Source organism: Lonchura striata, chromosome 2 (genome assembly GCF_050655825.1).
Source record: "Lonchura striata isolate lonStrDom1 chromosome 2, ASM5065582v1, whole genome shotgun sequence".
Lineage (NCBI taxonomy): Eukaryota > Metazoa > Chordata > Aves > Passeriformes > Estrildidae > Lonchura > Lonchura striata.
Window position 1 is genome coordinate 18,491,696 of NC_140704.1, and position 24,399 is coordinate 18,516,094.

The 24,399-nt window shown below is 45.9% G+C and overlaps 1 protein-coding gene across 3 annotated transcripts in view; it reads right to left on the minus strand.

Annotated features, from left to right (window-relative positions):
- Positions 1 to 16,243, minus strand: part of SPAG6 (sperm associated antigen 6) — a 41,365-nt gene extending 25,122 nt beyond the window's left edge. For all 3 annotated transcript variants that reach the window (XM_085565633.1, XM_021530383.4, XM_085565640.1), the window contains exons 1-4: positions 16,127 to 16,243; positions 15,954 to 16,049; positions 5,356 to 5,522; positions 1,712 to 1,895 (exon numbers count right to left, since the gene is read on the minus strand). In XM_085565633.1, the coding sequence (XP_085421759.1) occupies positions 1,712 to 1,895; positions 5,356 to 5,522; positions 15,954 to 16,049; positions 16,127 to 16,151 (472 nt within the window). In that variant the 5' untranslated portion in view covers positions 16,152 to 16,243. The remainder of the gene's footprint in view (positions 1 to 1,711; positions 1,896 to 5,355; positions 5,523 to 15,953; positions 16,050 to 16,126) is intronic.
- Between the last annotated feature and the right edge of the window lie 8,156 nt (positions 16,244 to 24,399).

Below are 24,399 nucleotides of genomic sequence, written 5' to 3' on the forward strand. Positions count from 1 at the left end.
TGTAGCAGTGTAAGAAATGTATGATGCACAGAGTGATCTTTTCTCAGTATAACTCCCTTACTTTCAATAATCATTTTACAGACATCCTGTGACTGTTGTAGATGCAGGTAAATCCCCTAAATTGGCTGTAGTTGGGAAATCGTTTCAGGGTTCTTTCAGTGGGCTTTTCTTGGCATTCATGGTTCTTTTACTGATTACATCTCATGATCTGTCTATGTCCTGATGCTTGCAGCTTGGTAGCACTCACAATTTCAACCTAATTTCTTAGGACACTGTTCTTATTGTCATTGTAAATTGACATAAGGTATGCACCCATTCACCATCAGCAAATAAATTATTCATAGCCACGGAATAAAAATTTGCACAAGGAATTTTTTGTCTTCAATACCTCCACATCACCTGCACCTCTGCAGACAACCCTGTCACAGAGTGAACTGGATCACCCTAAAGCTCCATCAGCATTCATGCAGTGAATAGCATGAAGGGCAATTGAAGTGAGTCAATATTGATTTAGTGACATAACAAAACTGCAGAAATGTTTACGTTAAGAGTAACACAGACACACACACACTGCACACATTTATACAAATAAATGCTTTTGATATTTAAATAAATATCTTCCAGATGAAAGGAACAATTATTTTCCATCAAGGGTGGAATTCAATCCTGATGACCAAATGATAAAAGATCATTACCAGAGAGGTGTCCCAAGAATAAATTTGATCCCCAGAAAATGCAGTCTGTTAGAAAGGTGCTAACAACTTTGGAGACTGTCCCAGTAAGCTAACCTGCTAACTGGGAAGGGGGAACACCCCATGCCTTCTGCACTCCAACATTCTGTATTGATTAAAAAACAAAGAAAAACACTTTCAAAATCAGTCTATGTACATTTTAGAGCCAAAACCAAATATAAAACCGTGAATGAATGTTATGAATGTTATGTTATAGTTAGTTTAGTTTAACTTTGAAAAATACAATCACTATTTCTCCCACCCCTTCCAGCTAGCAGCTTCTTCCCTCAGTTCTTCCATTCACAGTCTAAACTTTTACTTCAACTATATAAATAGCTGGTAGAAGAACTATCAACCATGTGGATCAGTGTTTAAATAGGAACATGACACCACCAGTGAGTTATACAACTGCCTGTGAGACAGCAGTGAACTGCTCAATATTGGATTCCTAGGATCTATTCCTGACTCTCAGAGAGTAGTGTGGTCCACTGGCTAATGATAACATAATGCAATAAATTTGGCCTACTTATCCTACAAACACTACTGTAATAAATAAATGAAACTTGCTTCTCCCTAGGCTTCTCCACTCAATTATGTATATCAAAGAAGAACTAATGTCAAGCAAAAGAAACCTGGTTCTGCAGTAACACCTACACTATATATATAAAGATTCCGAAATCTCTTCATGAAGAGGAATAAAGCAAAGTGTCTTCTTCTGACCACAGGCCCAAAACATCTTTTCTTAAAGCACCTCTCATAACTGGGCACTGCTGGTGTCAGGTATGCCAGTTTCCCACAGAAAGGTACAGCACTGTTGGAATGGTACAGTTACACTGTACCATTCCACTGGGGTTTTATCCCAAATTTAAAATGTTGTAACTGTAGAGAAGAAAAAGCATCTTGTTATATTTACCAAAATAACACCATTTATTATTATCACATGACATTAAGCTAAAAGATAACACACATGAAACTTTTACCTGGATTGTGTCGCGCAATATACCCAAATGCCCAAGATGCACCTTCTTTGACTCCAGGGTCAAAATCTTCCAAGCAAATCACCAGCATCCCCAGTGCTCCACTCTGAACTATTGCCTGAGCTAGTTGTGGAGAATGTTTAGCAATTGCTCTTAGCATAAAAGCAGCTGCTTTCTTGTAGTAACGCTAGACAAATCAGAAACAAACAAACAAACTTTCACTAACATTAAGAAGTTCAAAGCATAATAAAGTATAGACATACCTAAATGAGACTTTTTTAGTAGCAGCAATATCTCATACAGATCTGAATCAGGACCACTAGACATCACACAAACAATGAACCTACCGTTCTTTGGGACAGCTCATGATATAAAATCTGCAGCAAGTGCACAACAAACAGAAAAAATGAGAGCTAAGAGGATACGGGAAAAGGGTAGTAGTCTAGGTAAGCCTGTTTGTTTAAGTGAGCGATGAACAACAAGAGCTGCAAAAACAATAATGCTTAACATATTTAACCAGATTACACAGGTTGTCCAGGGCAAGCTTCTAAAATAATTCTACTCATCTGTAACACTTTCAAGGTTTTACACTTTCTAAAATAGATACCCTCACAACATCTCTATGAGAAAACACTAGTTACATCTGCAAACAGGAAACTGAAACAGAGAGAATTAGATCCAATAAAAGAGTTTAGGATCTGAATCCTGAAATGCCTAAATACTGCCTAAAACCCACAGCTAGGATACTGAAAACCCATCCTACCAACACCCAATACTGAATAATCCCCAATTCTGACCAAGCAGACTGCAATTTTACTCCTGCCTGTCCAGAAAAAGCTCACCTTGAAGAGGACTAAGCACCTGGCCCTTTTGTCATAAGGGCACATGGAGTCCAAGCTCTTGTCTCAATTCTGCCCATCTCCCTCAGTGCTGAACCAAATAATGGTTTCAGTATGTATATATAATACATGACACTGCACACAGTATGGGGATCCCATGTAAACTGCAGCAGTGATTTCTTCCAAAAGCACAGTTTTTGAGGTCTTGCCTCAAAAAGTCACATGTCAGTCTCCTCCTGCAGTTTTATAATCACCATTTGGATATGGAAGATGAAGTTTTCTCTACTGCCTTACATTTTTAAAATCCAGAACCCAGTTAAAGTACTCTGGCCAGAGAAAACCATGTTGTGAGAAAGACAGGTTCCCCTCGCTCGTGAAGGGCAAGATTCATGGGGAGGGGACACAGGTAACCTGCTGCTGTGCCTATGTGCTGGAGCATGCCCTCCAGCTTGGGCACTGACAGATGATCCCTATGGACAAGCTCTAGAGGGTTCTCTCTCCGTATGCCAGCTGGCTTTGATTTCATCCCAAGATGCTTCATTCTACCCTGCTCAGCACAGGGAGCCTGGGCACTTTGCAGTGCTAGTCCTACTGTCAAGGCACCCAAAATTTAAACAACACAAAGCCCACATCCCTTCTGGATCAAGTCCAGAAGAACAGAGAACCACATGAGTGCTTTTGTGCATCCTGTAAGGTACCCAAGCACCTTCAAAAGCCTGCTCTAAAGCACTAAGATATGGCAACAGAACAGAACAGAATGGTTCTCCAGAAAGTAAAATGCACCCAGGCCCACTCCCTGGCCCTAAAAGAAGGTGACACAGCATAACACATCTGTCCACCTGAACTCCTCTTTTCTCAAAGCACAATGGCCTGATCTATGCTACTGGGAACTGTTCCTGCCTTGTGCTATCCCTTAAACCATGTACAAGCATTGCTGAGTAGTTTGATTGCTGGCATTGCCTAAAACCACATCAGAGAGCATACTACTGATTAATGAGCACAGCCATCTTTCAGTGCTCCAACACATGCCCTTACCTTCCTTAGTTTACCAGTACTGATATAATTCCTTTATGTCAAAAATCCAGTTTTCTAAGTTAAGGTCTACAAGCGGATAGTTTAACTTCTAAGTTTAATGTATGTTTAAAGCATTAAACCTCATTTATGAGAACAGAATTTAAGGGAAAAAGTATAGACAAATGGTCCAATCCCTAGATAATGTAAGTTACTGTAAGTTTTGTGGAACTCAATGGAGCCATATTTGTTTACATAAGTCTGTACAAATATGGGTATGTTGTTTCTGTTAAGTGATTATGCTCCTGGCAAAGAAAAACACTTCTTTGCTTTCATTATTCAAAGCACATTCTTTAGAAACAAACCGTACTCACAGGCATAGCCAGAATATGCTGTAAAACTGAATTTTGCTCAGTTTAATTGTCAAAACATTGATCTGGGATGTTACCCTGTGACTGTTCCCCATAAATCAGTAGAAACAGTATTCATGGTGTGCTCAAAGAATCTCATCCTTAAATACAGATGTTGATACAGTCCAAGTGAGTGGAATGGAAAAGGTTTCTTTGCCTGTGGGAAGTGACAAACTGCTTGCTAAACTCTGCATGAACTGGATGAGTTTCCTCCTCTTGCCCTCAGTCACCAAGGCATAGCAGGCTTTCCATGACTTCACACAAGTTTTGCTGTTACTTCCCCTAATTACCTCAGGGTATTTGAGCTAATTTAGTGAGGGTTTCAAGTTGTAGCAGGGGGTAGTTTCCAAACCAACAGTGGGTAGAGTTTTGTTTCACATATTCCCTTAAAAATATAAATAAAATAACCAAAATGTTTACAACCTTGTCTGATTAAAATCTTTACTTTCTTTTCATACTATACCAGTATCTTACCATCAAAGTTTTTCTTTAGTGTTTTCTTTTCCAACTTTAATTCTTTAGGCAATGATTCTATATGCACAAAAAATATGCACTGAGTGCATTTATATTGTTGTTTTCCTCAAAAGATTGAAAATGAAAATATATGGTTTTCCAAATTATATTTCCATTGTAAACCTATTTTTCATAAATCAAAGCTGAAACATAAGTATGGTGGTGATACCAGTGCACTTAACCCTTCAGCTGTCAGTTTCCAGCTGCTAGGAACCTTACTTGAAAGTATTTCTGTTAATCTAGATTAGCATCATTCAAAAAATCAAAGCTGAGAGAGACACAGAGCTTGAAGAAAAATGTGAGGAAGGGAGTGGAAGAGACCAACAGATTTATTTGCATTGCAATTGTGACTGTACTTTGTTTTGTTTTGACAAATGTGAACATAGAAACCTTTCCATATATTTTCCTGTGACAGGGTTTGTTATTTCTCACGCTACAAATTTCCAAAGGCCTGCGTTTGGAGATACAAAGTATTTCACTACAGAAGTTCAGGGGTTTTGTATGTATTTTACACATGTCCGGTATTACAGACAAAACCTAGTCAATTATCACCACAGTTTCCAAACTGTCTCCTTTTTGAAGGGGGATCTTTTACAAAGTATCACTCAACATTTTAAAAATGTTACAGTGCAATGAATGTATTTCCTACAGTGCATTAAACGGTAATACAGTATTTTAAAGTCAAGCTTATTTGAAGTCAGACTTCGGCATAGAGTACACAGTGATCTCTCAGGGGTTCAAACATACATGCTGCTCTGACTTCGACACATTTCATGTCCTATTAGAATAACTGCAGATGCTGATACAGAAAGATTTCCCTTTCCCTGCATAATAGTTTAAAAAAATATTATTCAAGAGAACAATCATGCCTTACATTCTCCTCAGGCAATGAACATATGAGCTGTGGAAGGATGCCTGCCTTCACGACTGCCTCTGCCAGCTCCGCGTCATAATCAGCAAGTCTCCCAAGAGCCAAGGCAGCGGTCTGTCGAATACTCGGGACGACATCCAGCAAAAGAGGTCTCAGCAAACACACTACACCTGAGTTGCAGTAGGAAGACAAAAGCCAATCTGGTAAGCAGAAGTTTTACTTAACATTTGCCTTTCCTCATAAAAACATACTAAATAACTCTTCCAGGTAATAAGAACACGTGGGAAATCCAGATGTTCCGCTGAAATGAAGTTGGCACTTGGATAGCATTGCTGACGTGTAGCAACGTTTCTGCCCACTTGTCATTGGTACAAAACAATTCTGAAATCAAAAAAAGGCACATGTAGAAATAAGGTGTATTCAAAAATCTATAGAATTCATCTTAAAGTTCACACAAGAAAGTAAGTTACATTCAAACATACCTAAAATGCATGTGTTACCATGTGCATGGGAAACTCCATCTGGAGATCCTGGTGAGAAGACAATGGCATGTCCCTCATTCATCATGCCAGCAGAACCTCTACACTGAATTACACTAAACTACATTTCATCTGTTGTAAGCAATACAACGGATTGAAAACCAATATCCATAATACATTACACTCCAGATAGAAGAGTTGTAGATTTTCTTATCATGCTATTATTTATGATGTGTTTTCACCAATGAGTGCACATTATATCAGCTAAGCATAAAAAATGTGAAAGTAGCAGCAAGGGAAACCAAAAGAAACTACAGACTGAATGACTGGATAACAAAATGGCAAGTGAAATGGATCTCATGCAGGGAACCAAACTCCGAACTCACCTAAGCAGTGATGGACCCCAAACAGCTTACTACCAACCAGGAGAAAAATCTCAATGTTAGAACAGAGAGCTCCATAGAGATCCCAGCTCTTGCTCAGTAGTAGAGGAGAAACTTTACCTGCAGAACTACACAGAGTTCTCAGGATTATTGGGAAAGGGGTAGAGGCTAAAGCAGAGGTCATCACTATCCTACATTTAATATCCTCCACTAAAGTAGAACTGAAAAAAGTTCTGTGAAAAGGAACAAGGATGATCAAAGATGACCAATCTGTATGTGGAAGTTCTTCCTGTTAAACCAAGACTCTTCAGTAGAGATAGAAATGAGATCCAGTTATATAAAGAATGTGATTTGTAAGGTTTGGGAAGGGAAAATTACTTGCATTGTGATCCCTAGAATGAGCTGTGCCTGTAGCAGCCAGCTCCATGAATTAACATTTTGGAGCTTTATACCTTACCCAGAAAGCAGAGGTTTCTGAAAATGGAGATGTGATACAACAGAACAATGAACACTCAGAGCTACAGATATGTTCATATCAGCTCTCTCAGTCCTTTCCACTAATTTTTTTACAAATATAAAGATTTAGTTGAACAACAGTGAAAGAAAGCAAGACTTGTCTTCTCAAGGGCTCCTATGGTTATTAGTACTGAACAAAGGCCTTTTGGTGTGACAGTGCCACAACAGGGGGATCACTGCCTAATGGCAAGCAACAAACACCCAGGTGTTCAACAGGCACTCCATGACAAGGAAAAGCTGAGGACCTCAGAGCAAGGAATAGTCCAAAGGGATGCAGGCTATAACAAGTTACACCTGTAGCATACTTCTTTCCCTAAAAAGAAAAAAAAAAAAAAGTAGAGAAGCATTAAAATTCTCACTTTTATTTTACACCAAAACCAAATTGCTCCCAGCAAGAAGAAAACGGCTGAATCATTTATACATGGCTCTGAAGGGGCTGGAAGAAGGACACAAAAAACTAACCATGGAGGCCATGCTATCCACTAAAAAATTTTTAGAAAGGTCAATACTCTAGACAAAAGCTGCACTGTCATGAGAGGTACAGCCTCCCAGCATGTTCACAAGACAAAATAATACAGATTTCAGGGGGACACATAACTAAAGCAAGTAAACTGAACATATAGAAACAGGTCTGTAACATAGCTGGGGTCTGCTCACCCTTCTGTTAAAGCCACTGGGAATTGTAAAAGGCCTCCTGTGTACCAAATGACAATAGATCCTCCAGTAGTGTAAGATCAATGTGAATTCATTTAGCACTTGCAGAAATCACTACTTCAGAATGTAGTTATCATACTGACATCTCATGAACTCTACATGGCAGGTATAATGTCATTAGCAAGTTATGCTTCATATCAAAAAACACTAAATATTTTAAATGACAAATGAGAAGTAAAAACAAACATATGATTTGGGGCCAATGCCATGTATCATCTGTTACCTTCTAGCCAGCCATCTACACCATCTGTGGGAGAATATTTTCTTGTCCTCTCTAACATCAGTTGCATGGTCAAACAGCTGCTGAAATTCCTAAGGGGAACTCACACTGTTCTTATTATCTACATTGAAGGTATTTCAGTGAAGCAGGAACTGTTAGAAGTAGTTCAGTTGCATTTACTGTACAGATATCACATTTGAGCTCTTAACTGGAGATAATATGAAAACAAGAATATTTAATAAGTAAATTTAAAAAAAAAAAAGAAAGGGGGAAAATAATTTTACTAATATAAAGGAGCCTGTCAGAAGTGGTTGGGGAAGAGGGAAAGGAGCACTTCAGCCTGCAGTGTCCTGACCCTAAAAAAGCCAAGATCCTGACAGCTGAGATATTAAATCACGATGTGTCAGACAGTTAAATTCTGATGATCTCAAATCCAGAGAAATTTAAAGATACTAGAATCACTTTACCCAGGAGCTAGGTCCAGGCCACGGAACACATTTCTGACCTTTATAACACACCTAGGCACAGCAATATGGAAAACCACATTTAAGGTTACAGACTTGTTCCAAATGTAGGATTTATATATTTTGTATTTTAAATATTAGCTGATACAGCTTTCACTTTTGGAACAGCCTAAAAACCCTTCAATCTGAAAATGCTCCCAAGCAGCATGCCTCCCCATGACCAATGCCTTTCATTTCATAACAGTATAAACCATGTAAAGTTTGGTGATATTTAAGCACCAGCACAAAATGTTCTACTGCAAATTACTTTAGCTGGTACAACTTATAATAAGGAAAGAGATGAAAAATGAAATGGGAGTTACTATTTGAAGAAAGGACACAAAATGTTGCAACACAGAAAAAAAACCCAGAAATAATAGCAACTGTCCTGGTCCTCAAGGAGACTATATTTTCTTAAAGTCATGTTTGAATGTAAGAAGAGACAGTGGATAAATAATTATAATAGAATGAGTTTTGGAGAAACAAGACAAAGAAAAAAAAACAATTCCTGGACATCAAATTAACTGAGAATTAAGAGAAGTATATATAGGCCTAGACTATGCCTATGCATTGAACATAATTAAAAGCTTTTACTTCTACTTTACAGCTTCTCTTAAAGCCACTTTCTTTCTCTGTGTCAAGATGCTTTCCATCACCTCCAATTACTCTGCAGACCAACTGCTTGAGGAGCTTTCACCATTGTCATAATTTTTGTATCTTCAGCAGACCTAGAATTTTCTTTTCAGCACTTTAAAAAATTAATTAATTCTGAGAGTGTGAAAACATAGAGATCCTACAATCTCCACTAAAACACCTATAGGAAGCCAAGATATCCAACCTTTTCCTCTATGACTTTGAACAGTGCAGTAAAGGACAGATGTGCCTGGCACAGGATGAGGCTTTCCTGCACTGGGCCCAACCCAGCTCTTTGTTCCAGAAACAGCTGTATTTGGTGACCTCCTCTATTTGATCTCTTCCTTTTATCTATCCTGTTTACAGCAAAGTCTACTCCTCCAAAGAGGTCCAAGCCAGGATTCCTATCAGTATTTTTAATTAAATTCAAATGTATTTAACATTACTAAGAGCAGGAAAATAGGCAAAAAACTTCCAACTACTTCCTTTTATCTTGACCATTCACTCAAGTGAACAGGGCCATACAGATCATGGAGTAGCAGTGTCCTGTTGCTGAAAACTTTAGAACTCTTTGGTCTTCTTCTAAATAAGTCTGTTGTGACAGCAGTAGGAAATTCATTAACTCTAATTCAAAAGCAACTACACAGAAAGTAAACTACAAAATAAGGCATTTAGACTATTGGACTAGATTTATTTTGGAAGAGTTCCCACTAGCACTCAGAAACTGAGTAACAGAGAATTACTGCCAAATATTCTCTCTTGCATCACAGAACCTTGACTGACATTGGGCAAGGAATTATTCCCCTTTCTATCCTCAGTTTCCCACTCAAATTTGTTTCAAAGAATAACACACTTTAGAAGCTGAATCACTCTTAACACAAATTTCTCAAGTGGAGCTGCTACATACAGGCCTGATGCACTTTCTTTTAGCAAGCAAGTGCTGGCTGCTGCCTATCTGGAAAACAAACAGAAAAAAATCATTCAGGACAGCAGCAGGTTCCAATTTTTTTCACTCTAAGTTTCTATAGGAAATAAACAGTCACTATTCTGGAGATAACAATCTTTGCTTGGCCATTTTGATTTTCTGGGGAAAACAACCTGGAATTCATGCAACATACTTCTACCCTCCTCCCAGCCCCATAAAATCCCTGTCAAACTTGACTAGTCACAAAACAGAAACATCACTACACTGGAAATTCTTTCCATTTCTGCATTTCTTTCCATTTATGACTACTCCTACATTATCCTCCTTCCTTAAAGGAAAAATAATTTCTGTTTGAAAATGTGGAAAACAAAATTGTCTCTGGACACACTCTTGTCTTGAAGATGCTGTCCTCTTAGTTTATGCTTTGGACCAAGATGACATCTTCTCATTTTTGTGTGCTACCTGTTACATGTAGAACATTCACAGAGCTAACATTAGTACTCAAACATTCACCATATCAGCTTGATTTTTCAGAGCTCTTTATGTCAAATTCAGCTGACTAAACAAGGAAATAAAATGGAAATTTATTTCTGCCTCACCCCAACACCCTATCTTCAATGACCTTTTTCTAGGAACTGCATAGCAGTGAGTTTTAAATCCCCTGCTTAAAACAAATTTCCCAGCAGAGCAGTGAGATAGAATTTTCACACTCACTTGTCTTGACACAGCCTCTTCCAGAGACAGCAGAGTATGCAGGTCTCAAGCACATACTCCTCAAGTGTGACTTGTCACAAGAAAGGACTCCTCACTGCCACAGTTCCATGCACAGCACAATTACCATCCTCCAGAAATCAAAGGGAACATAAATGCAGTTTGGTAACAGAGACTGGCTGATCAAGTAATTCTTAGAGCAACTACCAGATGGTGTGGCACAAAATGCAGATTCAGTTTGACAGTATCACTGAAGATTCCTAAAGGATCGAGGAACAGTAGGTTTCTCCTCCTTAGATGCCAGACCCTGTTTCTACATTAATGAAGCAGAACTAATCCTCTTACAAGAGGACAAATTTCTGAAAATATCCCTTATAGGGCTGTTAGTGACCACCATGCAATGGTGCACAGACACACCAAAACCAAGGTGGTCACAAGAAGCTGCTTCTTTTTAATGTCTACTTGTTAAGATGAGACTGAAGTTTCTAAAAAATTCTGGTTTTGACATTTTACTTGCAAATCTCCAGACAGGCCAGGAGACTGAGAAGAGAAGGAACAGTTGAGCTTTCACTTGATTGAGTTACAGAAAAACCCTCCAGCTTCAGCTGCATTTATTTTCTCCTTCTATGTCACCTCTCTTGTACTTTCCTTAAAGCAGCCTCCTTCTTCCCTTCACCTGGCACCACAATTTCATAAAGCCTTTGGGAAAGCCACTCTCCACACCTGATCTACTACAACTGCAAAGACAACCTTTTGTCTTTTATGCCACATTGCATTACTCCTCTCCCACTTCTCCTGCTGCTAAAGCTCAGTAAAGCTTTTAACTCAAAATAAAAGTATTTTAGAAACCATAAAACCAAACCAACAAACAAACAAACAAAAAAAACACAACCAAAAAAACCCCAAAGTTGTGTGAATCCCTTACAAAAGAGAGTACATAAACTCCAGTGTTGAAACTGGCTACTTGAGGGCACTGGGGTCTGTCCATGCATATCCACTTGCAAGATGCAAATGCTCACAGACTTTCTATTAAGCACAGTGCTATCAAATAATATTCTTTATTATTATATAAAATATGGAACTGTATCCTAAAATTCCATCCTAGGGTCTGGTTCTGATTACATAGGGCCAAGTGTCCAACTGTCACATTGAAAAACAGTACATTTAAAATATATACATCAGAATGAAAAATTGAGAAAAGCATGGGCAAAAATATTCCATGTAATTGGAGGAGGGAAATCAATTTGAACAGCATTTTCTTAAAAATAAAGGCTCCTAAAACCAATCTAGAGATTTGGAAATACAGCTTTTACAACTTATCACCAGTGGAATAGATCTGGAGCCAGGAAAGAACTAACACTGATGACACCACCCTTTACCTGCAGAAAAACAGACCACGAAATAGGGGAATGTCTGCCATGCCACAGGGGCTGCTGGTGGAGCCCCAGTCTGATTCAGGTAAGTCCTGCCTCCAGGCTTTAGCCTTGAAGCAGCTTGATACCAAGCATAATGGAAGGGAGACCTGGGCTCAAGGCTGTGGGCTGATGGATGGATGGTAGGAAGAGATGCACTGAGAGAAGATCTTCATTTACAGTGACATTTTGGAACTTTCCTGGAACCCTGCAGACTGTCCAGCAAGGCAGAGGAACAGCAGTTGAAGTTATCTGCCTGAGATGATAAAAATACCCCAGCAGCAATGTGAAGGGAAGCCAGGTGTGCAGGGCCCCAGCACAGAGGCTGCTGCACCACACACAGCTGTTTTCCCATGTTCCATACCCCGCTTTCCCCATGACTTCTGCAGTCATTACACTTAAGAATGTAATTAGCCCCAAGAAAGAGGTTAAAGAGCTTTAACTTTAGAGTTAAAGTAGCAAGACTAAACTGTTTCTTAATCACAATGATAGCCTTAAATAACTCACATATTAAAAGCAACATTCTCATCACCATCTGTTCTAACGCAAGATAAATTAATTTTTAAAAAATCAAATAATCAAAAACAAATACAGTAATTATTCTGATACATGTATTAATCCTGAATTGTAAATGCCTTCAAAAGAATCAAAACAAAATGCAATTTCAAAGGGGTTGTTTGTTTACAGCATGCTGTGCTTCACAAGGAAAAAAACCTATGAATTAGACCCTCAGTGACTACCACTGTCACACACATACTAGAAGCACTTCAGCTTTTCACCCAGCTCTTCCAGAAGACAAGCAGCTGCCTAAATCTCAGTGCAAGAACAAGAGCTCAAGTTCATCTGCCATTATAACTGAAAAAAAGCCTGTTTCTTGGATTTTAAATTTTGGAAGGATGAGGAAACGCAGAGCTGAATAATGCATTCCAGTACCAAACTCCAGGAGTAGTGGCTGCCAAACGAATAGATTTATTTTTAAAGGCTATATTTAAAGTCATTACTATCAAAGTAGCTTGTCCCATTAGTCAGCAGCCCTCAAGAAAAAAGATTTGATAAAATGTCTGTCCTTGTTTCACGTGTATATTTACTAAGTGGAAAAGGTTTAGGAGTTTTGGAGCAGACTTTTCTTCTCAGGTATCAACTAACTAAACATTCAAATAACAAATCCTATAATTATTCATGGTAGTATTCAATCATAAGGAACAACTTTATCAAAACAAAACAGAGAGCTGGAAAACACACAGAAGAATCTCTCTGATCATTCTTTCCACACTTCCTTGCCACCAGAAAGCTGTTAAGCTCCCAGGCACTAGGCCCCCCAGACACTCTTGACCAGGAAAGAGCCAGTGCCATGCAAATGTGTTGAAGCCCAGGGCCAGATTCCAGTTCCTTGACTACAACATCTTTGGGATTTCTGCCCAGTGGGAAAAGCAGCTCCAGAACGTGATGAGATACAGAAGCTTCAGAAGACAGATGCTCTAAGAAAAGATGGGCTTCCTGTTGGCCCTGTCTGACCTTTTTTCCAGCTTCCCACCAGTTTTCCTTACAGGTCATACACAGGAGTCTCCACAGTAATGCTACTTTAAGGTTTCTCAACAGTCAAGCCAGCATAAGGAACTGGTGCCTCTGACCCTGGCTGCTTGCTCCCCTCCAGGCTGCAGGCTCCAAATATGCAACAATACCACTGCTTGTACCTAGTTCACACCACAGGAGCAGGGCTTAGAGGGTAGTAAATAAGTACTTTTTCAACACTTCTTTCATGATGTTAGCATGGTGTCCAGAGACACCTCCACAAAGAACAAGGTCTCGAAACAAGTATTTATTTTCCTTATAACATGTTAAGTATTTATCAAAAGGATTTCTAAAATGGGATCAGGTGCTTTATTCCTTGAGCGCTTATCTTTCATTCTTATTCCAGGAATATAAACTGAGGCCACTAATACAAGAGTACGTGACTGTACACTTTAAGGATTTAATTTTGTTCAAAATCAAGTCACTTGCTTTTGCCAGAAAGATACTTAACCCTGACAACTTTTGAGACCCAACAAAGAACCCTGCAAGGTGTCCCTGACTCCTATAGCTAATGTAAAGTAACAGTGGGCAAAGACTTTCCTCATCTTCTTAAAACAGCCATCTCCATAAAGGATGGCTAGAATTCTTATTCACCAGAATAAGAAACAAGCCCAAATCCCTTTTAAGTTCAGATTTATACAGCGATACACGTGTAGACAGGCATCTTATTTAAATCATTGCTCCAGCACTCACTAGAGTAAGATCCTAAAAGGCACACCAGTTATCTGCTAGACCTCGATGTCCCAAAATATTTGTTTTAATAAAAAGACCAATTTTATTTGGTGGGATGTTTTAAAGAAAAACACTTAGTCACATATAAATTACAAGGAGTTTTTAAAATTTGTATCTAGCACACCCAGAAAAGGTCAAAATTAACAGCTCTCATTGCAATTACATAACTACAAAGTATTTTTAAAGACACAGGTGGGAAAGATGGTAAGATATTTGTGGGCCATCCAAATAAATTGTAACAGCCATATTTACATACATTCCCTTCCTGTCCAGTATCTGAAAAACTAAAGCTTGTTGAAAAGCAGCTCGTGACCAGAAACAGCCAAGTAGAATAATCTACACAAATGCACATTTCCACATTACTACCCAGAGCCTAATCCTTGCAAATTTAACCTTCAGACCAACACCAGCTGTGCGCAGAAGAAAGTTTCAGGCCTCTGCACAAGCAACAAATCAGTTCTGAGGTAAAGTTACCAGCCAGATTACATTAAATAGTTATTTTTAAAATAAATACAATGCAATTAAAGTTAGCTTGGCACTTTGATTGTTTTCTTAAAATGGACTTTGATTGTTTTCTTAAAATGGAAACTATCTGCGTTTTTAAAATGCTGAGCTGCAAGAAGCTTGCCTGTATAGGATCTCTCTCTGGGAGCTGCTAAAACCAGGACTGTAAAAGGACACAGAGGGACCTCTTCATACAAATAAGGTATAAATCATTCCTACAGCCACGATGTCCTCTTAGCAAACAGCAATCACTTGTATAAGCTACAGCAGTGTGTCATTAACTCACCAAAAGATGGAAAACAAAACAAAAATTCAAGAGCCACAGCAAGGTAATACAAAAGGCCTGGTATCAATATGCCACTCCCATAATGAAAGGAAATGTTTCCTTAGCGAGAATTTAAGTGATAGATTTTTAATAAAACAGTTCTAATAAACGGTTGTAAACACAATAACAGAGTTGTAAATATTTACATCACTGGTTTTCTCTTTCGTTTGTTTGTTAGATGTCATTGTACTTGAGAAAAGACTGATAACTTTATTAGATCTGGGAAACAAGTATTAAAACAAAATCGAGACACACCAAAACAGAATCAATTCATGAATACCACATGGCAAACCAACCACTGATCTACAGCACATTTTCAAACTGTCATTCAGGTAATCAATTACCAGACACTTCTTTTTCCTCTTTTAAGCTCAGGAACTTTGGCCAAGTGGAGTGGATCTGCCAGATGCCAGCAGCACAGCAGCTGGTAGAAGTGCTCCCGCAGCTCCTCTTTCTAAAAATGTTCAGTTTGGTTCATGACATCCCATGACAGCAATATAACAAAATCAAATCCCTCCTAAACTGAGCCAATCTGCCGGCAGAAAGCATCGAAGAATTTAGGAACTTGTAAAGCCAGTATAAAAATTTGTTTATTCTAAAAGTAAAATTTCCTTGGCAAATTAGAGCTGGCTTTATCGGGAATTCCAATCTCAGTAATTTACATTAAGCTGTATCAGAACCGGGAGGAAGTAAATTTGAAAAATTATTATACTGAGAAATTTTCCTTAAAATAAACCGGAGGTTCCAGCCAGAGACACCGAGCCCCGCACAGGAGCTGACCAGGGCAATTTACTCTCCCTCCGCAACAAGGGGGACTCGGCAAGCAGTGCGGGCCAAACCCTACTGGGAAAAAACCTCCGCAAACTGAGCGGCCAGCGGGGGAGGAGGGAGATAAAACAAAAACCTGGGAAAGGCCGCGGTGGCTCCGCTCTGCCCCCGCCCCCGCCCCGGGGCGCGCAAAACCCCGCGTACCTGCACTGCGGAGAGCGTCGATGCTCTGCGGGCGGGCGGCGAAGTCGGCCACCGCCTGCGCGAACTGCGACCGGGCGCGCTGGTACTGCTCGAACACTGCGGGCGGCAGCGCCGGGTCAGCGGGCGGGCGGGCGGGCGCCAGCCCCGCTGCCCCGGCCCCCGGCCCAGCCTACCTTGCAGGACCTGCCGCTGGCTCATGGCGGCGCCGGGCGGGCTCCGCGCCCGCGGGGATTTCCGCGCGACGGACGCGTCTCCGCGGCAACCGGGCGGAAGCCGAGCCGCGGGGGCGGGGCCTCGCTGTGACGTCACGCGCCCGCCCGCCGCGCCCGGGCCCGCTCCGCCCCGCGGGGCTCCGCGCGCCGCGCTCGGGCCGAGCCCGCGGGGACGGGACGGGACGGGACGGGCTGTGCCCCGCACACGCGTGTCACAGGCTCCTGCCGCACGGCGGTGGCTGTCGGCACCTACGGAGGTTCGCGGGGCCGAGCGGACCGGCAGCTCCGCGGAGAGGGGAGCGCCGCTGTGTCCCGCCTGTAGCACAAACACAGCTCCGCACCTGCGGGAGGGCGTCAACACGACGCGACATGAAAACGCGTACAGCCACTGTGCGCACCACCTCCCGCCGGCGCGCAGTGCTGCTCTCGGGAGCGCCGGGGAACGCTGGGGTCGGGCAGGGAAGGCGCAGCGCCCGCGGGACGGTGCCGGGCTCAGCGCGGGGACGCGGCCGGGCCACAGCCGCGGCGCGTCGCCGAGTTCCGCGCCGCGGAGGCTGGCCGGGAGATGTCGGACGGCCGGACCGGGGGCTGCCCGCCCCCGCTGACGTTTGGGAGCGGCGCCGCGGGCGCCCCGGCGGTGCGTATCGGTGGGACGCGCTGCTGCCCCGGGGGTGCGTCCCTTGTCCCGCTCCGCTGCTGCGCAACTTGCCAAGGGCTCGGCGGGCAGACAGGGAGACGCTCGCCGCTCTGGCGAAATCCAGCGCATCTCCCGGCAGAGAGAGGGTCCACCTGCGTGGCTCCCGCTTCCCTCCGCTCCTTGGGTGGGGAAGGAAGTTAAAAACTAAATAAGAAAAATAAGGACAGCTCGAAGCTCCTTGCCCCCCGCCGCGCCTTTATTCTTCGTGGTGTCCTTTGATTTTAGTTTTTTCTTTCCTATCTCACAACTGACCCGATTCCTCCTCGGGGATCTCCGCGCTCTTGCCTTACTCCGCCGCGACGACCCACGCAGGGAGTTTTTGCGCCTCATGGGGAATAAACTTGTCCCGCGCAAGGCCGCGGAGCCGCCCTCCACCCACGGCCACGGAGCGCGGCGGCGCCGGGGCGGTGTGGGCAGCGCGGACGCGCAGGGGCGAGCCCGTGGGCTCCAGCCTCCGCCGGGAGCCACGGGAGTGGCAGAAGAAGCGCCGCGCCCCGCCGAAGGGAAGGCTTTGCTCAGACGATACAGAGCGCGGTGCATGATCTGCCCCAGCGCACCCATCCGCGCAGAAGAGTCGCGCAGCGGCCGCTCCGCGCCCCGCTCGGCCGCAGGCGGCCGGGAGCAGCATCCGCTCCCTCAGTGCAGGGGGAGCAGCGTGGGAAGGGGCACGCTGGGGATGGATGGTCCGGCAGCAGCCCTCTGGCTCTGCCTGGCGCAGACACAAAATATTCCTGTGCACTAGAATGGAGGGGGAGGGTATTTTTTTTTTTTTCCAGCAGCATATCACTCTGGTAGATAAGCTTCGTAATGCCTTCCACTTTTTCCCATCTTGGTGTCCGGCCATAAGGACTAATTACGAATAATTCCCTTAATTACTGGTTGGCAAAGACATGGTTGCATCTATGAGTAAACACAACCTTGGAGGTCTGTATAGCAACTAGTGCAAACGGTGGGACTGTAAAATGAAATCAGTGTTATAAGGGTTTGAAGAGAAATAGACTCTACATCTCTCCCAGTATCTTTTAAGGGCGATTCCCAAGACGCAGGATACTTGTGAACGAAAGTAATAGTTAGCTCTGCTATCGATCAGGCTGCTCCAAGTGAAATTGTGATCCACAACAGAAAATCAGAGTTAATAGTCAATAAAGAACGTCGCTTTCTGTAGCCACACATTATTGTACAGTGGCTTCAAGATTCCATAGGCGGGTAATTTGTCCTGCAAAGCTGCAAGTGTACAAAACCAGACGACTGACACTATATAAACATATTATCTGATAGGTAATATAAAGTTTTATCTCATATCTTAAAGTTTGAATGCTGAAGGTACTTCAGTTGCCTTTTTGAAGTTTAGAAAAGTTAAAGAGAGACGTCTGAATTTTTAAAAACTCCTGTCTGTGTTTGCTCAGCTGAAAAGAGAGGGGCTAACATACACAACATCATGGTCTAAAATGAGCTATGTCTTTCCAAGAGTATTTAGTGCAGGGGGAAAACATCTCTTTAAGCAAACAAATTAAACAGGTGGCGTGCTATTCTTTACAAATAAAGGAGACAAATAAAATCAGATTGGTGAGAAGGTCGTTTGTCACAGAAAATATTTTGGGAAATTATCACCATGTGTACTTGAGAAGGGAACAGCTGTTAAACACATTTCTTTATACTTATTTCTGTTCCTAAGTTAAATAAAAAATAAACAAATGGTGATTAATTACTTCCAGAGGTTAAAAAAAAAAAAAAAAAAAGCAGATGTGTCGATTACAAATAAATTGATTTATCTGTCTAATTAAGTCTAATGTTTGGATAAGGAGCAACAAAACGCACCCTGAGTGCCACCAAGACTTTCTGTTACACTTCGTTGCTTGATACTAAGTCTGTTCACATGGTTAATAATAATAATGAGGAATAAACACCATGCAAATGTGGTCTACGGAAATGTCACCGGCTCTCGCAAAAGTACTGAAGACGGAAAATCATTTATGGAAATGACGTAGTTGTGAGACTTCATTGCCTACTGCTGGGGTGCTCATTAGTAGGAAACCTATGTCCTTAAGCGGGTGGTATTAGTAATGACTGCGTTACCGCACACGTCAGTTTAAAAAATAAACCGGAGACCAGGGGAATTGGCAACAATTATCTAAATGAATAATGTGCCTTCGCTTTCTGGTGGGTGTTCTTTAATCTCAGACTTTGATTCACTCGGAAATACGTCCGGAACGTGGCGAGGGAGCATCATTTTCCCCAAGACGGGGAAGGGCGAAGTTGCTCCTGGGATTTTTTGGAGGGTGAGGCGTGCCGAGGGCGTGGATTTTCCCGGCTCGGTCTCGTCCCCGCGGGTGCGAGGCAACAGGTGACTCAGCTCCGGGCGCTGCCGGGGGCCCCACGCAGGACTCCGGGCTGGAAGGGCGCTGGGTGGCCGGTCCGGGATCGGGCTCGCCGCCCCTCGACGGCTCATGCCCCGCTGTGTCCCGGCTGGCCAAGCCGCGGATGTTGTGCTGCGGCTCAAAACTGCACGACGCCCATTCGGAGGTGAGGTCTTCCCGTGCCTTGGTGCGGCGGCTTCCCCGGCGGTTCGGGAGCCCCCCGGGACAGCCCGCTGGGGCTGCGGGTCACCCGGGCTGGAGCCGGACCGCCTCCGGCCGTCCCCCGCGCCCGTCGGCGGGGCGCTGGGTCGCCCCATCTTGCCTCTGGAGGGTCTGCTCCTCCTGCCACACGCCTGGCAAATTGTTCAAGGCGTTGAGGAGATATTCACAGGGTTACAGAAATTGGGGCTTTACATCCCATATTTGCACAACTCAGCTCATTTGGTGGGAAGAGCAATGCACAAACTCTCCCACAGATGGGAGTTGGACGTGCTGGGTTTTTTTAAAGCCAGGAGTTTGAACGTGGAAAGGTTAGAGGGAGTGAATGGGATGTAGGCAACTGAAGTGCTCTCTCCAAAAGAGTACACTGAGTGAAGAATCTCCAACTCCACCTATAGCCTCTACTAAAATGAATTTGGATCCTTGAATGGTTTATTTTTCAAATTAAAGTTGGGCTGTGCCATTACCTGATTTTAGCAAAAACTCTGTCAGAGAGACTATAGAAATGGAGAGTTCTCTCTTTTTTTCTCCCTGAGCTTTGGCTCGGGGCTGCAGGGACTCACGTCATTCTAGCATCCCTTCTCCGGATTTTCGGTGGCGAGTTTAGTCTGTAAGACCTTCCTATAGTGTAAATTATTTCTGTAAGGAGAAGCCAGAAACGTCGAGGCACTTCAGACGCTCTAGAAAGAGGACTTCTCTTTTTTCTTCACCCAAGAGGACGACGCTGGCATTTGAACAGATATTTATAACAACTGTAATCGTGTAAACGGTACCGATTTGGCTAGTGGAGATTGGCGCATCACCATTACAATCGGGACGGCTGAATAAAAATTTTGAGAGATAAATAAACCGGAAAATGGCAAAACATGTCAGGTTGACTTTCAGGATGGGACCAGGAAATATTAGCTGGTAGGGCTGAACCCTTTTCACCACGCGCATATGGTTACACCTCTGGTTTCCTGCGGAACCGTCAGCGCCTGTGCAGTGCCATTAAAAAAAAAAATATTTTTGGGACGTTCCAAAACTGAAAGCCGGAGCTTAATTTATTCTGGGGACTTGAAAGGACCGAGGTCTTCCTTTGTGTCTGATGCTCCGGGGGAGGGTGTGTGTTGGCTTGGCGCTGAACGCTACCCGCATCTACATATGTAAACCCAGCAGCGTTTCTCCCCCCGCCCCGCGCCGGTCGGATTGCAGCTCTCAACAAAGCTACCACACAATGCGAAATGCGCGGAGCCTGCGCGGCTGCGGCTGAAAGCCAGTATTTAGCTCTTGATGTGGAAGGACCAAATCTGCGCGGTGCCCAGCGGAGCCCGCAGCGCGCCCCGAGGCCGTCCCGTCCTCCTGCACCGTTATTGTCCCTGGATGCTGTGGTTAGAGGGGTGGGGACAGGCAGCAGCCAGACGACCGTATCCCGGTTTGCAGAGAAGGTGTAACGAGAGGCGCTGGCAGCAGCAAAGGCTGCAAATCGCTGTCGTGTGGTTGCTATTAGCAACAAATCAGCTGAACAGCCTGCAAACCCCGAGCACCTAGGGCGGAGGTGGCAGGGAGAGCGCCGGGGCTGGGAAGGCTGGGGTTGATGCGCGCTTTCCCGAGGGGACCTCCTGTGCCGCCCCGAGCTGCCTCCCTGCAGGACGGCCGAGGAGGGGCAGGGCAAGGAGAGATGCTGCCACCGCCGCGCACTGCGCTCCAGGAGAGGGGAAAGCCAACACTCTTAAAAGAGACAAAATGGCAGCTCATGGCTTGTAGGCATCCTTCCCAGCGCTGAGCCCCTGTCTCGCCTCCTCCGGTCCGCCCTGCTGCCAGCTCCTCCGTGCCCGGGGGCTCTCCCCGCCTGCCCAGCAGCAAGTCCCAGCACGGCGAGCAGCAGCAGTTCTCCCCCGAGGCTCTAGGCGCAGCCCTTCGCAGCCAGCCTACCCAGCCTAGAAATCGAAGTGCCATCCCTTCGGAAGGCACACGTCCCGACCGGCTACTTGGAAGCACCCACTGGCCGGGCGGAGCTGCGGCTCCGCGCACCGCGCACCCAGCTGGGCTCGCGCGCTGCCGGTGTCGAGAACCTACGGAGTGTATGCGCAGGCTCCGCAGCCCGCGCAGTGAGAGCTGCCTCGCAGGGGCATCACTCACTCAGCATTCCTGCACCTTGGTCATGCCTTCCTTTCAGCACCCTGTTAGCATAGCCTTTTGGGTATTTTGATTTCAGTTGTTGGGGCTTTCTTATGGTTTTTATTTTGTTGTTTGTTTTGTCTGATGGTGTTTCCTCTCATTTCCCCTTCAAAGTTTTGGGATTGGAGTTTTTGGGTGTTCTTTGGTGGAGTGTGGGGATTTTGTTATCTTGTTTGAGCTTTTTTTCTGATTTTTTTTTTTTGTTTAAGTTTTGGGGGAATGTTTTTGTTTTGTTTGTTTTTTGTTTTGTTTTGTTTTGTTTTTTTTTTTTTTTGAAAGCTCAGTCCACCTTGGAGGCCTCCATCAACTGCACGATGTTGTCTCACAGATTAGAAAATGCCTCGTTAAGAAGGCAACTCTCGAGCATCTCCAGCACATGGAGAAGGAGTAAGAAATGCCACCGCTGGCAGCAGTGCCTGGAATCTCTGCGCTCAGCGGAGGCCCCAGGATGCGAGGCGGCTCCTCCCGGCCTCGGCCTCCTCCACCGGGGATGCGGCGGCGGGGAGGCAGCGGGGACGCGGAGCCGGCGGCGGGTGCTGAGGGGGAAGGGCTGCTGGCTGCCTCTGCTATTGGAAAGTGCCTCCCTGCCACTGCGGAGTTCTCACCCGGCCGCTCCTGGAAAATGGTACCCACTCCATACCTTTGAGAGCATCGGCGTTCGGAACGGGGAAGGCATCTGCCTGTCCCCGGCGATAGGAACATACAGCCCTTTGTCTCTCTAGCCGAGGTGCGATATTCAGCTGCGGGCCATGAAAATAGATCCGCCAAATGGCTACCGCGACCCCCTCCTATCCCTCGGGGAGGTGGGCTCGTCCCGAGGTCCCACAGTGTCCCGGGAAGGGCTGGTGCCGGCCAGCCTCAACGGGAGGCCGTGTGCTTGCGGCAGGGCGGACGGGGATACGGGACAGCGGCGCCCCGCAGCTGGAAAACCCGGAACGCTCCCGTCCCGCTGCGCACATTCCCAAATGTCCGGGCTGGCTGGAGCACCCTAAAGGCCAGGAGGCGGAAGAAGGCAGACTGGACGCAGGACGGTGCGGAGCCTGCGGCGGCACCGCTACACCTCAGCGGAGGGCGGCTGCCTGCCAGGCGTGCCCGCCGCACCCCGGCCGGACCCGGCACGGCCCGAGAGCTGCCGAAGGCGCGACGGGAGCAGCGCCGCGGCCGCCGGGGAGGCCGCTGAGTTGGCGCTGGCGGGGCCCGGGCGCGGCGGGCGCGGCGCGGAGCGGCCGGCGGTGCCCCGCGGATCCCGCTCCGCGCAGCCCCGTTCGAATCTGGCGGCGCGGGGGAAGTTCCGCGGGCGCGAGAGGTGCGCAGGCGCAAGATGGCCTCTGCCGGGCGCGGGGGGCGCGGAGCGGGGCGGCCCGCCCGCGGAGGGGCAGCCCGCGGGGGCCCGGCCGCGCCCGCGGCACCGGCGGCGCCCAGCGCCACGTTTCCCCGCCGGCCCGAGAAGCCGCGTTCCCGCCGGCGGAGGCGAAGCGGAGACAAACGCAGCAGAACCGCAACTCCCGGCTGGGCTCGCGGGGCGGGCAGCGGCCGCCCGCCCGGCGGCGGGGAGGCCCGCGGGCTCCTCACACCGCTGGGGCAGCGCCCGCCTCCGGCACCGCCACTCGCGGCCTTTCCGTGACTGCCGTGGTCTTGCCCGTCGCGGCCGCGGCTTCGCGTCAGTGAGCGGGGATGGAAATCCCTCTCCCTGCCCAACCCCGGCAGGAAAACCTCCTTTGCCGTGGGTGTTACGTGTCCTTCGTGCTCTACCCGTTACTGACGTTGATTTTTTTTTCTTTTCCTTTAACCCACATCATCACTGTTAAATAAATACAAATATCCCATCCCCAAAGACGGCGAGACCGAGAATTGCCTGGTCCACACCGGGCTTACAAGTGTTTCTGTTCTCCTGGCGGGACTCCTCTGTTTGTCGCGGGAAAAGCGAGTGAAAGAGCCAGAGTTGGAAAAAATCCTCGCTGCCAGAATCCTTGCCATTCTCGAGTTAATAAAACACAAATCAACCGTGGGTCGGAGCTCCCGGAACGGGGCAACGACATTGAGCTGCGGAAAGCGGAGATCCGCAGCCCTAGGGAGGTGAGGGTAAGTTCTTCTCCAGGCGTCCTCCGGGTAAGAGACGGGCACAAAAGATGAAAAATAAACTGTTTATAGTAAAATAAAGGAAATCCGTTTCAAGTACCCAGAGTAGGAGCAAGAACGTTAAAAATTAACAGCGGAAACAGGAAACACTTATCTGAGTAAACATTGTCTCAGAATTTCACCGTTTTAAAATTGGGAGGGCGCGAGGTGCTCGGCGGAGCCGCCGCAACCCTCCTCCCGCTGCGGTGCCTGCGGCGGGGGCCGCCGCCGACCGCCCGCTCCAGCGCCAGAAATCGGAGCCCGGCACGACGAGACAACCCGATCCTCGTCAGCCAGTTTGGTGGCAAAGATCGGAACTGCAGGAGTTCCTGCGTGGTGAGAAATGAACAGTCCAAAAGTGATGTTTGGAAGGCAGGAGCAGTGTGCCGCCGGGGCTGGAGAACCGGCGGTTCGGGGCCGCAGCGAAGAAAAAAGAGGCGCAGGGTTGGCGGAGGCGGAAGGAAGGAGAGTTCGCCCCGGTACCGGCCATGGGAAGACTTGCTTTGGGCGCTCTTTGAAAATCTCCAGCGACTCCTGGGGCAGCGGTGCGGCGGCGGAGGAGGCGGCGGTGGCCCGGCGGCCGCGGCCAGAGGACCAAAGGCATCGCCAGGTCGGGAAGCGCGGCCGCCACTGCCCCTGCCTCCGCCGTCGGGTTTCTGTGCCCCCCATCATTCAAAAATGGG